This window comes from Thermobia domestica, chromosome 12, assembly GCF_964235325.1.
Source record: "Thermobia domestica chromosome 12, izTheDome1.hap1.1, whole genome shotgun sequence".
NCBI classification, from domain to species: Eukaryota; Metazoa; Arthropoda; class Insecta; order Zygentoma; family Lepismatidae; genus Thermobia; species Thermobia domestica.
Window position 1 is genome coordinate 41,007,168 of NC_137465.1, and position 12,781 is coordinate 41,019,948.

At 35.9% G+C, this 12,781-nt stretch overlaps 1 protein-coding gene across 4 annotated transcripts in view; it reads right to left on the minus strand.

Moving 5' to 3' along the window:
- Dolk (Dolichol kinase) overlaps nucleotides 1-12,781 on the minus strand; it is a 45,671-nt gene that overhangs the window by 15,536 nt on the left and 17,354 nt on the right. For all 4 annotated transcript variants that reach the window (XM_081733637.1, XM_081733636.1, XM_081733638.1 and 1 more), the window contains one exon: nucleotides 4,292-4,501. In XM_081733637.1, coding sequence (XP_081589763.1) covers nucleotides 4,292-4,501 — 210 coding nt within the window. The remainder of the gene's footprint in view (nucleotides 1-4,291; nucleotides 4,502-12,781) is intronic.

Genomic DNA, 12,781 nt, shown 5'->3' on the forward strand with positions numbered 1-12,781 from the left:
GCTTTGATTAAAATCAGTCAGGAATAAACGATGAATTTAGTCTCCAACTAAGGGCGAATTAATCCCCCTTTTTCCCGATTTAGAAAAGTTTAAATATTCAGTAATTTTCATTTAAATAAATAGTATTACATATTGACGTAATATAGCGCTTACTTTTTAGGCCCGACGCGAGATTTTGGGTATGGCGATATTTTGGGGCGCGAGGTTTTGGCCAGGCGGGGTTTCGGCCAGGCGAGATTTTGTCCCGCGAGGTTTTGGGCGGCGAGGTTTCGGCCCGGCGAGATTTTGGGCCGTAAGGTTTTGGTCCGCGAGGTTTTGTACCCAAACCCATTATAATGGAAGTCATACATTAAATATTTGTACAAATCTAAAATCGACATACCACATAAATTAGCTTATTAAATAATATTTTGATCTTGTTCATATGTACAGCTACTAAGTTTTCTCTATACACTGTTGTGCTTTTATAGTAAGGTTTCGTTACATGTTTCTCATTTATTTTCATTACTTATCAGTTTAATCTTGATTCTTTTTCTAATATTCACCATTATCTTTCCAAACATTGAGTTGTTTACAAACTTATAAAATTATTTCTCAAAATCATTTGATGCTTTTGTTCTCATCTGTATTTAGATCTATATAATTTTCTAATCACTTTGACTGTTTAAACTCTCGGTATATTTACTGTAATTACTCGTATTTACTGTAATTTTAATCCAAGCGACATACATTGTTTTAAATTTCGATAGTAGATCACATATTTTTCTTTATCACATAGAGTTCCTAATAGCTTAGATTGTTTTGAGATAAGTGGAAACATATTTTAAGAAGCTAAGGAATGGTCTTTGTGGTGATTTTTTTTTTTTTTTTTTTTTTTTTTGTAAGGATATTCAAAATCTAATGTATAACCAATATTATAATTGTCAGGTATATTTGTTTGAAATTTATTGTTTATTTCTTTATTGAAATTTATTGTTTATATTTCTTTCTCATCTAACAATTTAAATTCTTTACACGGTAGATATTGACTCATTCCTATCCGTACAGATTATTCCCATTTAAATACATTAGATAAGAGTCCTTATTATTTTCGTTATTATCTTCCATATATTCATTAGTTGCCTTCATATATATTTTTTGAACATTGACTAAATCTTATACATTTAGCTATCATCAAAAAACCATGTCATAATCAGTGGCGAAGAATGATAGTTTCAACAGGGTAAGCACAATATTATATCATCACCTAGATTTCTTATATCTTCTCATAAATTATTTCCACGCGTCATTTTTCTTCTCATCAAGTACTTCTATTACTTTCTTCTTCACAGACGGATCCACGACTAATATCCTTAAAAGTTCATTTCTATAAAGATTAAAGTTAACATACTAAGTCCGTCGTTATTCACTGTATTCCTCTGAAATGTTCTAATTCTCTTCAGAGCACCCATGCTTGTTTCGTATGGTAGAAGAGTCCTTTTAAGTTTTACTTTTCCTTATTCGCGAACTGCAACCAATTAATGTCTTAACAATTCATGCATAGTCTCTTGTGAATGCAAACAATGTTTGTATGACTCCTTTGCAGCACCGTGTGACATCAGAAGTACTTTCTTTTTTTTTTTTTAAGTAAGAAACAGACACTCGACAGACATAAATATTTTACTACAGAAATAAAACAAAAGAAATTCAAATGAATTTAAATGTAACTGAAGACCACCGGCAGCACTTATTGGATCCGAATCCCAGTTTTCATAATCAAACTCACGTATGTGACATAGCTGATCTTAATTCGCCGTAATGAGATTTAACTGTTTCAACTGCGCGCGCTCGGGTGAGGGAAGATGGAAATCATGTTCTCTCCATAGTTATTTTTTCTTTGTTGACCTTTAAAAAGTTCTTGCCGTTCTAGAGCAGTGACAAAGAAAGAGCAATACAGTGGATGGTACGTACCTTTAGGTTTCGAAGTAATCTCCATCAGCACCCAATACCTTTTGCCAATGTCCCTGCAGCTGCACAATACTTTGGTGATCAAACCCGACGGTCGGAGTGTAAAGTAAGTCCGTGACTGCGTTCCTTAGGTTCCCCTCATATGCAAAGGATCTCCTACGGATGTGGTTGTCGAGGGAATGAAACAGGTGACAATCTGTTGGCACAAGGTTCGATGAATATGGTGCATGACATTTTTCCAGCCAAGTTTCTGAAGTATCTTCCGGCTCCTCTTTGCCGCATGTGGCTTGGCATTGTAGTGCAAGTACAGCACATTGTTGCGATTCAGCAATACCGACTCCTGTCGCAATGCACGGTACACTCCGCAACTGTTTAGAGTAAAGGTAAACAGTGATGGTCTGACTAGGTGGAAGGAGCTCGTAATGCACTTGACGATAATTCCACCATATGGAGAGCGCAACATTTCGTGGATGCGGAGGTGGTCTTGAGGTGTGAGGAACAGGGTCATGTGACGAAAACCATACGCTTGGGAATGTCATCAAGGACCCACTTTTCATAGACAGTGAGCAAGCGATTAAAGGTGGTGTGTTCAGGTGCCGAGTGAGCAAGGACAAAAGGTTGTTACTCGTTGTTCCTTATTGGATGCCTACAATGTGTGGGGTATCCATTTGCTTAACTTGTGTTGACTTCTCTATAACATGCAGGTGCAGTTTGACTGTTTGAGCGGAAATATGGAACCTTTCTGCAAGCTCATCACACGTTAGACCACTGTCCTCCTTGATGGCTGCTTTCAAGGTCTCGTCATCAAGCACTGTAGTCGTCCACTGCGAGGTTCATCCGAAAGGCTTACATCTCCCGAACGGAATTTTTGGAACTGGTGGTGTGTTCGTTCACGTCATTCTCCTCAAATGCCTGGCTATGCGGAAGCTGACAGGCCCTTTAAAATCATGCATTGAACACGTGAACAAGCTGCTTCAATATTTCCATTTCTATTCGACACTGGACGAGCTACTACTGCTGTATGTGCGCAACGTGCCTGTATTACTGACGGGCGATGGTCAGACTAACTCTACATCGCTTGGCACACATATGTGTTGTTTCATTTTCTCTCTGTGAGCGCACGATTAATAACAACCACAACAAGAACTTTTTGGTTATCTTGTACATACTTACCCCCTTTCCCCCAACATTACAGAAGGAAGAAATCGATTTAAATATGGTGATAGAGAAATTATTGTTCCAGAAGGGCAATACAGTTTAAAAGATCTTGACTATTATTTAGAATCTCAATCTATAAACATTACACTACCAGAAAACAGTTTGAAAAACAGTAAAAATAGAAACAGGCGGTGAACATGTAACAATAGAACAACAGGTAATATTGGTACTGTTTTTGGTTCTGGGCAGGAAAATTTTTTTAAAGAATATAAATTATATTGGAGACACACTACCAAAATTTCACTCTTTCGACATAACTAATGTTTATTGTTTTTCTGATGTTGTTCATTAAAAGTGGTGATTATGCTCACAGAGAAACGAGTTACAGTCATTTACAACAGATCCAGAATTTAAGATTGGAATTTATACAAACTTTTTCATCCTTTGTTTTTTGCTGTAATAAGAGATACGATTAATGAAATCGAAATACAAATAAGAGATGAGGATGATAATTTGATTGATTTTGGCGAAGCAACTTCAACTGTACTTTTACAAAGATTTTTTTCTATAATTTCTTTATAATAAACCGAGGCTGAGTGGTAACCTTTAGAAAAGCTTCCAGAGCTTATAAAATGGAAGCAATGTTAAGTAAACAGAGCCCCAAGAGATCGGAATTAAGTGAAAGAAAATAAGGGGGAAAAATCCTTCCATCTACTTAGGAGTTAAATATAACATCAACTAATCCGGGGCTGGTCCTTTCGAGAAGATGGAGGGATTTCTCTCGAGTGCAGTTTTGCTGAAATAAACTAGGTATATAACTTAAAGAAAATTTTCAGTTAGTTCATAACATAATACTATTTCCCTACAAAAAATTCACTACATTTTAAACTTAACTTCTTTATTTATTGATACATTTTTATGATTCGAAGGAGTAAGTTCCAGACTTTTAAATGCTACAAAATGTTCTTTATGATTAAATGTCATGAAGTTTCATGCACTGTTCAATATGTTCATTGTAATTTAATGATAGAAAACTTGACATCATATTTCCGTAAAATGTGTTTATGTAATTTTTCTATATAAAATTACTTTAAAAAGCGGCTTGGGGGAGTTTGTCCTCGTATCACCACAGACTATCTACTCACTACTAATATTACAAATACTTTCCAAAGATTTTTACACTTACCTCCAAAAGTACAAGGAATGCAAATATCACGCCACTTGATAAATATAAGAAAGTAGATTCGAACAGAAGTCCTGACATATATACAGCAACAATCAGAAAATGGAAAGACTTTCTGATGGCTGATGACGCTTTGTTATTTGAATAAATTTGTAGTGACAGAAATATAACGGCTAGTAGAACAGAAATGCTCCAAAATATAATCACAGAAATCTGGAATAAAAATATTGCTATTATACTGCAAATACTACAATAAAGAATACCACTACAAATAAGAATTATTATTGTTCTCAACATTCGACATATTAAAAATCATATAGTGCCTTTTAAAAGCATTCTACTCATAACCTCAGTTTATATCAAATGTTAGGCCTAAATTTATTGGCGCGAAACCGAGTCCCTCGCGTCCAAGTTTGCACATGGAACACATGACCGACAGAGCTTTCTGGTTTGAGAGGTCATGAACCGTTCCCAACATACACTGTACGCAAGATAACGAGGTTTTAATTATCAGTAGATATTAGAACAGTAGATCAGTAGATATGGGAACGTTCAAGGACACAGTTGATACAGAGTTGTTTATTAGAATAACAAGAAACAGAAATGATAAATACGAAAATACTGTGGGAAGAAAGTGCTCAAGGAATATCCCCACCATACAATTTTTATTTGTCAGTAAGATGCCGGAGTACCTACCATTGGTTATACTCTTTACAATGTCCCAGTCCCATGTGCAGGATGATGATGATAGATCTGACGCTGAGGGCATGAGAGATCCGCTATGCATATCCATCTACTTAAAAACTCGGCCCATCATCAAACTTCTTTCAAACATGCGTCCCCCACACTCCCACCTGAGTTTCCTTATCACTATATGGTTAGCGTACGTGCCTTTGACGCGGGTGTACCTGGTTCGATTCCTGATAGGTTCATGTGGTCCAGATCCTACTTTAAGTTGTACGTCTATAACTCATACAGCCTTGGTACTGAACGGATGGATAAACTCTAATCGAAGCAACCAACCAAACATGCGTACCTGCACAATGCTTTCATTTGACAAAATATATTTACCGAAATATCTTACTATATACACCAAAACACACAGAGCAACTACCACCTTTTCTACTTTTCTTTTCTACTATATGCAGTATTGTCAGTTCTGTCTTTTCACAATTGATCAACTCTCAAGTACCTACCAAAAGAACATATATGAGTAGCTTTAAAAATTAAAAAAAAAAAAAAAAAAAAAAAAAATGCAGGAGAAAAATATATTATATTTCAATAAAATGTTCGTCCAGTCTAAGGCATCCGTATAGTTAAGGGGGTGCTGGAAAGTTCCTAACTTTGCCCTCCCTTCCATCTACACAAAAGTTTGAGTTCATATGAAAGCTTTGTATCTTAGTATGGAATGATCCACGATTAGGTCTCGTGTGATTTTTTTTTCTTTGTTTACTTTTCCACGCTTGAAGCAATGAAGATGGGGACTCAGGCAAATTTTACAGCTTTGAAGTATCAGATATTCAAGCTTTAGTTTCTCCACGAAAAGTTTGCAGAGGACATTCACACTGAGATATCAAGAACGTTGGGAAAGCAGATACCTGGATAACTTGTTTCAAGAGAGGCCATTTCACTGTTGAAGATGAGCCCTACAGTGAGCGCTCTCCTCCTCAATCGTCCCAGCAACATGAGATGATGCTTATGAACTGATCCTTGAGGACAGGTAATAATAATAACAATCTGCATAATAAAACTGAGTGTGAGTTTCTATCTGATTGCACCATGTAATAACTCCTGAACTAGGCCATCTAAGAATCTTATGATATTTTCATATATATATGATATGAAAATACATATCCTAAAGCGAGGAGCGGGAGTGCATTATAATTTATGCGTAACTTTTCAATAATAATAAAAAACGAACCCCTGTCCCAGCTTTTTTTAAAAAATTACCGTTTTAAGGGGAAGCAAGGAGATCAGAATTATGCGAAAATTTGAGAAGTTACATGTAAAAATGATTTAAAAAAAACGACCGATATTAGTGTCCAATCCATAGTTTTCGGGGTTGCTGAGATGAATAGTGACACACTCAATACCTTTTAAATTCAACCCCATCGACATGGATGGTAAGGGGTGGGGGTCACGTGAAAACATTCGACAAGGACAGATATTAATGTCGAATCAATAGTTTTCGAAGTCGCTGAGATAGTGACGCTCTAAATGTTTAAGAACAAATTTATCTCCCATCGGCATAAGGAGTGTCGACCCGGGATGGGAAGGGAATGACATGTAAAAATAATCGAAACTGGTATTCAATCCATAATATTACACAAAAATGTATCAAAAAATAAGGTGAATTTGTCTCTAACACCAAGAGTTTTTTTTTGTGTAGCTAATTACTTTTTTGCATGTTGCAAATTTTTTAAAAAATTTTGCAAAGTGGTAAGGCAGTCTGATGGCAATTACAGCATTCTACTACGTCAACCTGTCTGGTACCTAAAGCAATTTAAAGATGGTGCATCGACTTGGGCATTACTCCAAGCATCAGGTGCGCGGTGTTATTCGTTTTTTACAAGCCAAAGGGCAAAAACCATCTGACATTCATCGAGAATTGGTGGAAGTCTATGGAGAGTGTGTTCTGTCGCAGATCAAATGTATGTGTGGTGTAACGGATTTATAAGTGGTAGAAGAACTGTGACAGATGATGACAGAAGTGGCAGACCAGCAACGTCCATCACCAACAGGAATTATGCGAAAAAGCGATGATTCGTGAAGACAAAAGAGTGAGATTGCATGGCAATGCAATCTCAAATGGTTCAGTGACGAGTACCGTCCATGATTAACCTGCTTTCAGGAAAGTGTGTGCGCGTTAGGTGTCAAAACATTTGAGTGAAGATCTAAAACACCTTCGAATGGGCATTTCCCTGACCCACCTTACACGATATGCCCATGAAGGAAATTCATTCCTTCATTGCATTATAACGGGCGATGAAATCCCAACATCGCTATGGGCACCTGAATGAAAACGCCAGAGCATGATATAGAAACATCCGTCGTCACCGCCCGCTAAGATATCAAGGTCACAACATCTGCCAAGAAAACAATGGTTACTGTATTTTGCAACCGTCAAGTTGTTATTCGTGTTTGAATTTCTGGCAAAGACTACGAGCATTACTGCGGACACGTACTGTCAAATCACAGATACGCTGGAAGCACCATAGGTCAAAAACGGAAAGAGTTACTGCAAAAAGATATGTTGTTACTGCACGATAACCACGGCCACATGCAGTTTAACGAACAAGTACACACATCATGAGTTTCAACTGGGAAATTCTTGGCCATCCTCCGTACAGCCCTGATTTAGCCCCTTTTGACTATTATTTGGACTCCTAAAGAAACACCTCCGTGCGCGACGTTTTGATACACTGTAAAAGACACAGCAAGCTACAGTTAAGTGATTAGGGAACATAGAACAACATTTCTTTGCAAAGGGTATGAAGGATTTTGTTCTACGTTGGAATGCATGCTTGAACTTCAATGATTCCTATATCGAATGTTAATGTCAAACGTGATACAATTTCTGATATTTATTATCTCTGCGCGTTTTCTAGTAAATCGAAAAAACTTCACTTCTTGATACAGCTTGGTATAAACGCGAATTGAAGCTTTTGTTTGATCGCATCATGTAATGACTACTAAAACAATTAAAATGTTACTTAGTAAAATTATGAACCTTCGCCCTCCCATAGATAATATATTAAATTGTTTAAAATGCATATCTTAAGGGAAAATCGGAGCCGTCAAGTTGAAAAGATGAAAATTGGTATATAAACCCCTCATTAGAAATAACTGAATCCATGTCCCAGCATTTCTGAAAAATTACGTTTTAAGGGTTGAAGGAGCCAAAAAATATGCTTAAAACTGTGCGTACGTATGTGTGTATGTAACAGCATAATTTTGGAACGCGTTGTATTTTCAACGAAACTTTGTATACATATGACAAAATCTTAATAATAATAATACTAATACTACTACTACTACTACTACTACTACTACTACTACTACTACTACTACTACTACTAATAATAATAATAATAATAATAATAATAATAATAATACTGTAGAAACTCCTGGCACTCAAAAGGAGTGGGAAGGAGCATGAGTGTTAAGCATAATCGAATATGACAGATATTGGTGTCAAATCCATAGTTTTCGGAGTTATTGACGATTGGTGACTATTGGATTACAATTAATTTTAAGTCAGGGCAAGAAAGGACATGGAAATGTGCCTGAGAATTAACAAGGACAACACCGAAGGAGTCGCTAATCGTTAATTATTTCACTCATTTTTGTTTAAATTTTCGACAAAGGTGGCAACGCTAAAGGCGTTGTTCTTTGTTATTTATTTCACTTGTGGTTGCCCGGGAATTGACTAGGATGAAATCGAAGGCGTTGGAACGGTTGCTCACAGTTATTTATTTCACCCATTCCCGTAATTTCAACGAAAGCGCGGGGACGCAAACGATAAAAGCGGTGCTGTTCACCTTATTCGTTCCGTGCATGTCAGTAGCCAGGGAATTGACAACGGCAACGCCTTCCCTAAGGCATTCCTCATCGTTATTCATTTCACTGTGTGTGTGTCTGTGTGTGTGTGGGAGGGGGGAGGGGGGGCAGAGAGACTCATTTCTTTATTTTCAAAGGAGTGACGCCAAAGGCAACTGCATAAATATGGCATGAAGTTTGAGGTGTTTGGTAGGCAAATTTCAAATATTATTATTATTATTATTATTATTATTATTATTATTATTATTATTATTATTAATAATAATAATAATAATAATAATAATAAATAAGTAAATAAATAAATAAAACTAAAGTTGTTATGTGTAAACAACTAAGAGCTTTTAAGTAGTACGATTTTAACCTATAGTAAACTGCGGGCCGAAGAACTAATTCTGTTAATTTATATGATTACTGTTTGTAAATTATTATCAAATCCACTTCTACCAATAAGCCTAGCTGTCACCAAAAAGTAATAAAAGGACAATTTTGCTCTAAAATTCATATGATGGATGATTTTAACATTTTTTTCACTCATTCATTCGGGAATTACATGGCGTTACGTACGAGGGATATATTTTAGCTTCTGTTAACCCACCAGAAGAGAGATTGTGTCGTCCAATCATTGTGGAGTATCGGGTGCAATCAAAGTACTCGCGAAGTGTATATCACATGATGTAATTCGATTTCTAAAGGTGGAAGGGCATAATGCATATGCAATTCATCGTCGCATGAGTAAGATTTACGGTTGTATGCACGAGTGCTACTGAGTTTAAGGGACTCACCGATGTACACGACGAGAGCAGTTAATGATAGAAATCTGTGGTGGAAGACAACGCATGAATCATGTGATTCGTAAAAGGCGTAGGTAAAAATTTCTGAACAGTTTGATTTAGGAATTCCAATGAACTAAGTAGTCGTCTGAAGAGGTTAAATATATCACGCAGTTTACACTTCGCACCCCCTTTGATTGCATTCGGCATGTTTTCATGCTTGCTACTCCTCAATGATTGAACGAACAGCTTGTCCTCGTTCCGTCATCTCATGCGGCTCTCTTTTCATAGATTGAAAAAAATATCCCTCGAATTTTGGAAATACTCAGTATTAAGCTCTTTTTTAAGTTCTTATCACAAGCTCATGAAAGAAAGTGCTACTGTATTATTATACCTATTTGAAACTACATTTCCTATCAAATAAGACTTGAATCTTTACTAGAGTGTAACATCAATTTCCAGGTACAGAGATCTCAAAATGTAATTGTATGTTTACAAGGACTTCATCTAATATAATATATCTAATGGTTTTGCACACACGAAAGAAAGAAAAAAGAAAGATAGAAAGAAATCAAGAAAGAAAGAAAGCAAGCAAGAAAGAAAGCAAGCAAGCAAGAAAGAAAGCAAGCAAGAAAGAAAGAAAGCAAGAAAACAAGAAAGAAAACAAGAAAGAAAGAAAGAAAAAGGTCTACTTTTTAACATTTACGATCTTAGGTTCTTGCTAAGAATGCAAGAATAGAACGGGATGTGGGGAACCAAACAATCTTGTTATGGCGCGCATCGGAGATACACTGATACAGTAGTGAAAATAATTATGTTTGTAGGAGTAAAATGAAATGAAATCTTTGAGTTTTACGTCCCAGGGTTTTGCCGGTTAGGCTAAAGGAGACGGTGATGATAAATGAATAAAATGGTGGAATGAAGAAAGTGAGAGGAAACGGGAGAACTCCGATGAACCCCACGCACACGGTATTTGTCCACCACAAAGTCCACACGGCGCGAGCTGGGATCGAACCAGAGACTCCAAGCACCGGAGGTGAACGCTCTACAACTGAGCCACCGTGGTTTGTAAGAGTAGTCACATCATTTTAAGAAAAATATACACAAAGGAAAAGCTTTAGCCAAAGTAGTCAGATCGCCGCCCGGAGTGCCTACATTTGAAATACGTTCTACAAGTCTACGGGCCAACGAACTAAATCTACGGGCATAAATGTTAAATTACCTTTCATTAATTAACTATGCCATTTATGGCTTATAAAATTTGTACTTAACAATTATTATACTTTTATTGTAACAAAAGCCTACGTTTAAAATATTTTCATTGTTGCGTCTGTATCATCACCCGGCACAACATTGTTTTTTTTTATTTTATGATTTAACAGATGCATGTTAGGATCTTAAAATTAGTTTCGATCGTAATGAACTCTACACGAGCTTTCTGTTCTGTTTCCTGTCTGACCATATTTGACAGGAAGGGTAACAGTAACTATAAACTATCCACTGAGTTTCTCATGAAAGCGGATGCACCAAAGATTTTAATGACAATGAAATATATTCTCGCTGTATCAGTCAGTAATGCACATGTCGAACGAGTGTTTAGGTTAATGAAAGCTTTAAGGTCGCATGAATGGAAACAGAATGTTAAGAGAACTTGTTATGGTAGGAATTTGTGTTCAAATGTATTTGAGGATGGCTTATCAAAATTTTCACAAAACGGTTGTGAAAATAAGGCTCTCCATGCTCTGAGCTCAAAAGAAATGAATAATAATCACTTATGTTTCGTGTTATTTCCATTTAGTTTGGTTAAGTACGCTATACATTTGGTTAGTAGTAACGGTATTGCTAGTAGTGAGCAATAGCAGTTTTAAGTACTAGAAGTAATGCTGGTAATAACAAGCAGAAATCTTTAGTTTCAAATTTGTGCCTTCAGTTCAATCTGGTAGCTCTAGATCTGACGACGGACAGTAAAATAATCAAATATTTGATATATATATATATATATATGGTAAAGAAAAGAATAAGAAAAATGTTGGTACGCACAAAACTAATAAAATCGTCAGTTATAGTAAAGTTGCCTATCATTCAGCTTTTTTCTCTTCCTGATGAAGACCTAAATTACATCCTTGCCTCCTTCGTGCAGGAGACAAGGGTTTCATTCTGGACGAAGATATTCTATATTCTACTCAAAAGTTGGATTCTACATTTAACTTAAAAAAAAAAAAAAAAAATTTCGAGCGGGCAAGGAATTAATATTCAAAATAACAAATTACATTCATTTATTCCGTTATCCAATATTTCGTAGAGTATGGTACTCATTTGGGTTATCATCGCATTTAAAGGTAAAAAGAGTATATAAAGAAAAGTAAGTGAATAAAATGTGAACTGTAACAGTGTTTCAAACCAAAAACTATCAAAAATGAAAGGGCAAAAATGCTATTGTATCAAACGTTAAATATAACGTAAAAGGTGAAAAATATAAAATTTTAAGTTTTGATGATAGTTGTTTTCTATCTATCTAATGCAGTACCAGAAGTCTCTCTTGAACTCTCTTTACTTTAAGTTCGATGACAACCCTGGAAGAAGAAATAGATTAATAAACAAATGATAAGTTTGTTATATAAGATCTATATCTAATATTGGGAGAGATACTTGAGCGTTAGCTTTTGAGAGACCATTAAAATATCCGCTTATATATATATATATATATATATATATAGATATATAGATATATAGATATATATATATATACAGGGTATTAATGAACTATACCGACAAACTGTAAGAGGTGATTCCTGACATCATAATAAGAGAAAAAGTTTATATGGACCTATGGTGAAAACTGCATAGTTTCGGAGCTAGGGCTGTCCAAAATCACGAAAAATCCAAATTTCAAGAGGTCCTATTTTTGAATTCCAGAAACTGTGGATGGTGGTTCTTATCAGCGCAAAAGAAGCCACGCATACATAATTCAAAAGTACACATTTCGTCAATTTTCAATAGGTATACAAGGTATTCCATACAGGTGTAATTCTCAGATATGCTTTCAATAGAGTTTTCAGATATACCCTGATTTCAAGGAGGGTCCGAAGTACGCAAAAGGTAAACCTTGACAACAATGGACATCCAATGCTTCGGAGGGATCTCGGAAGTGTTAGCAACCGGC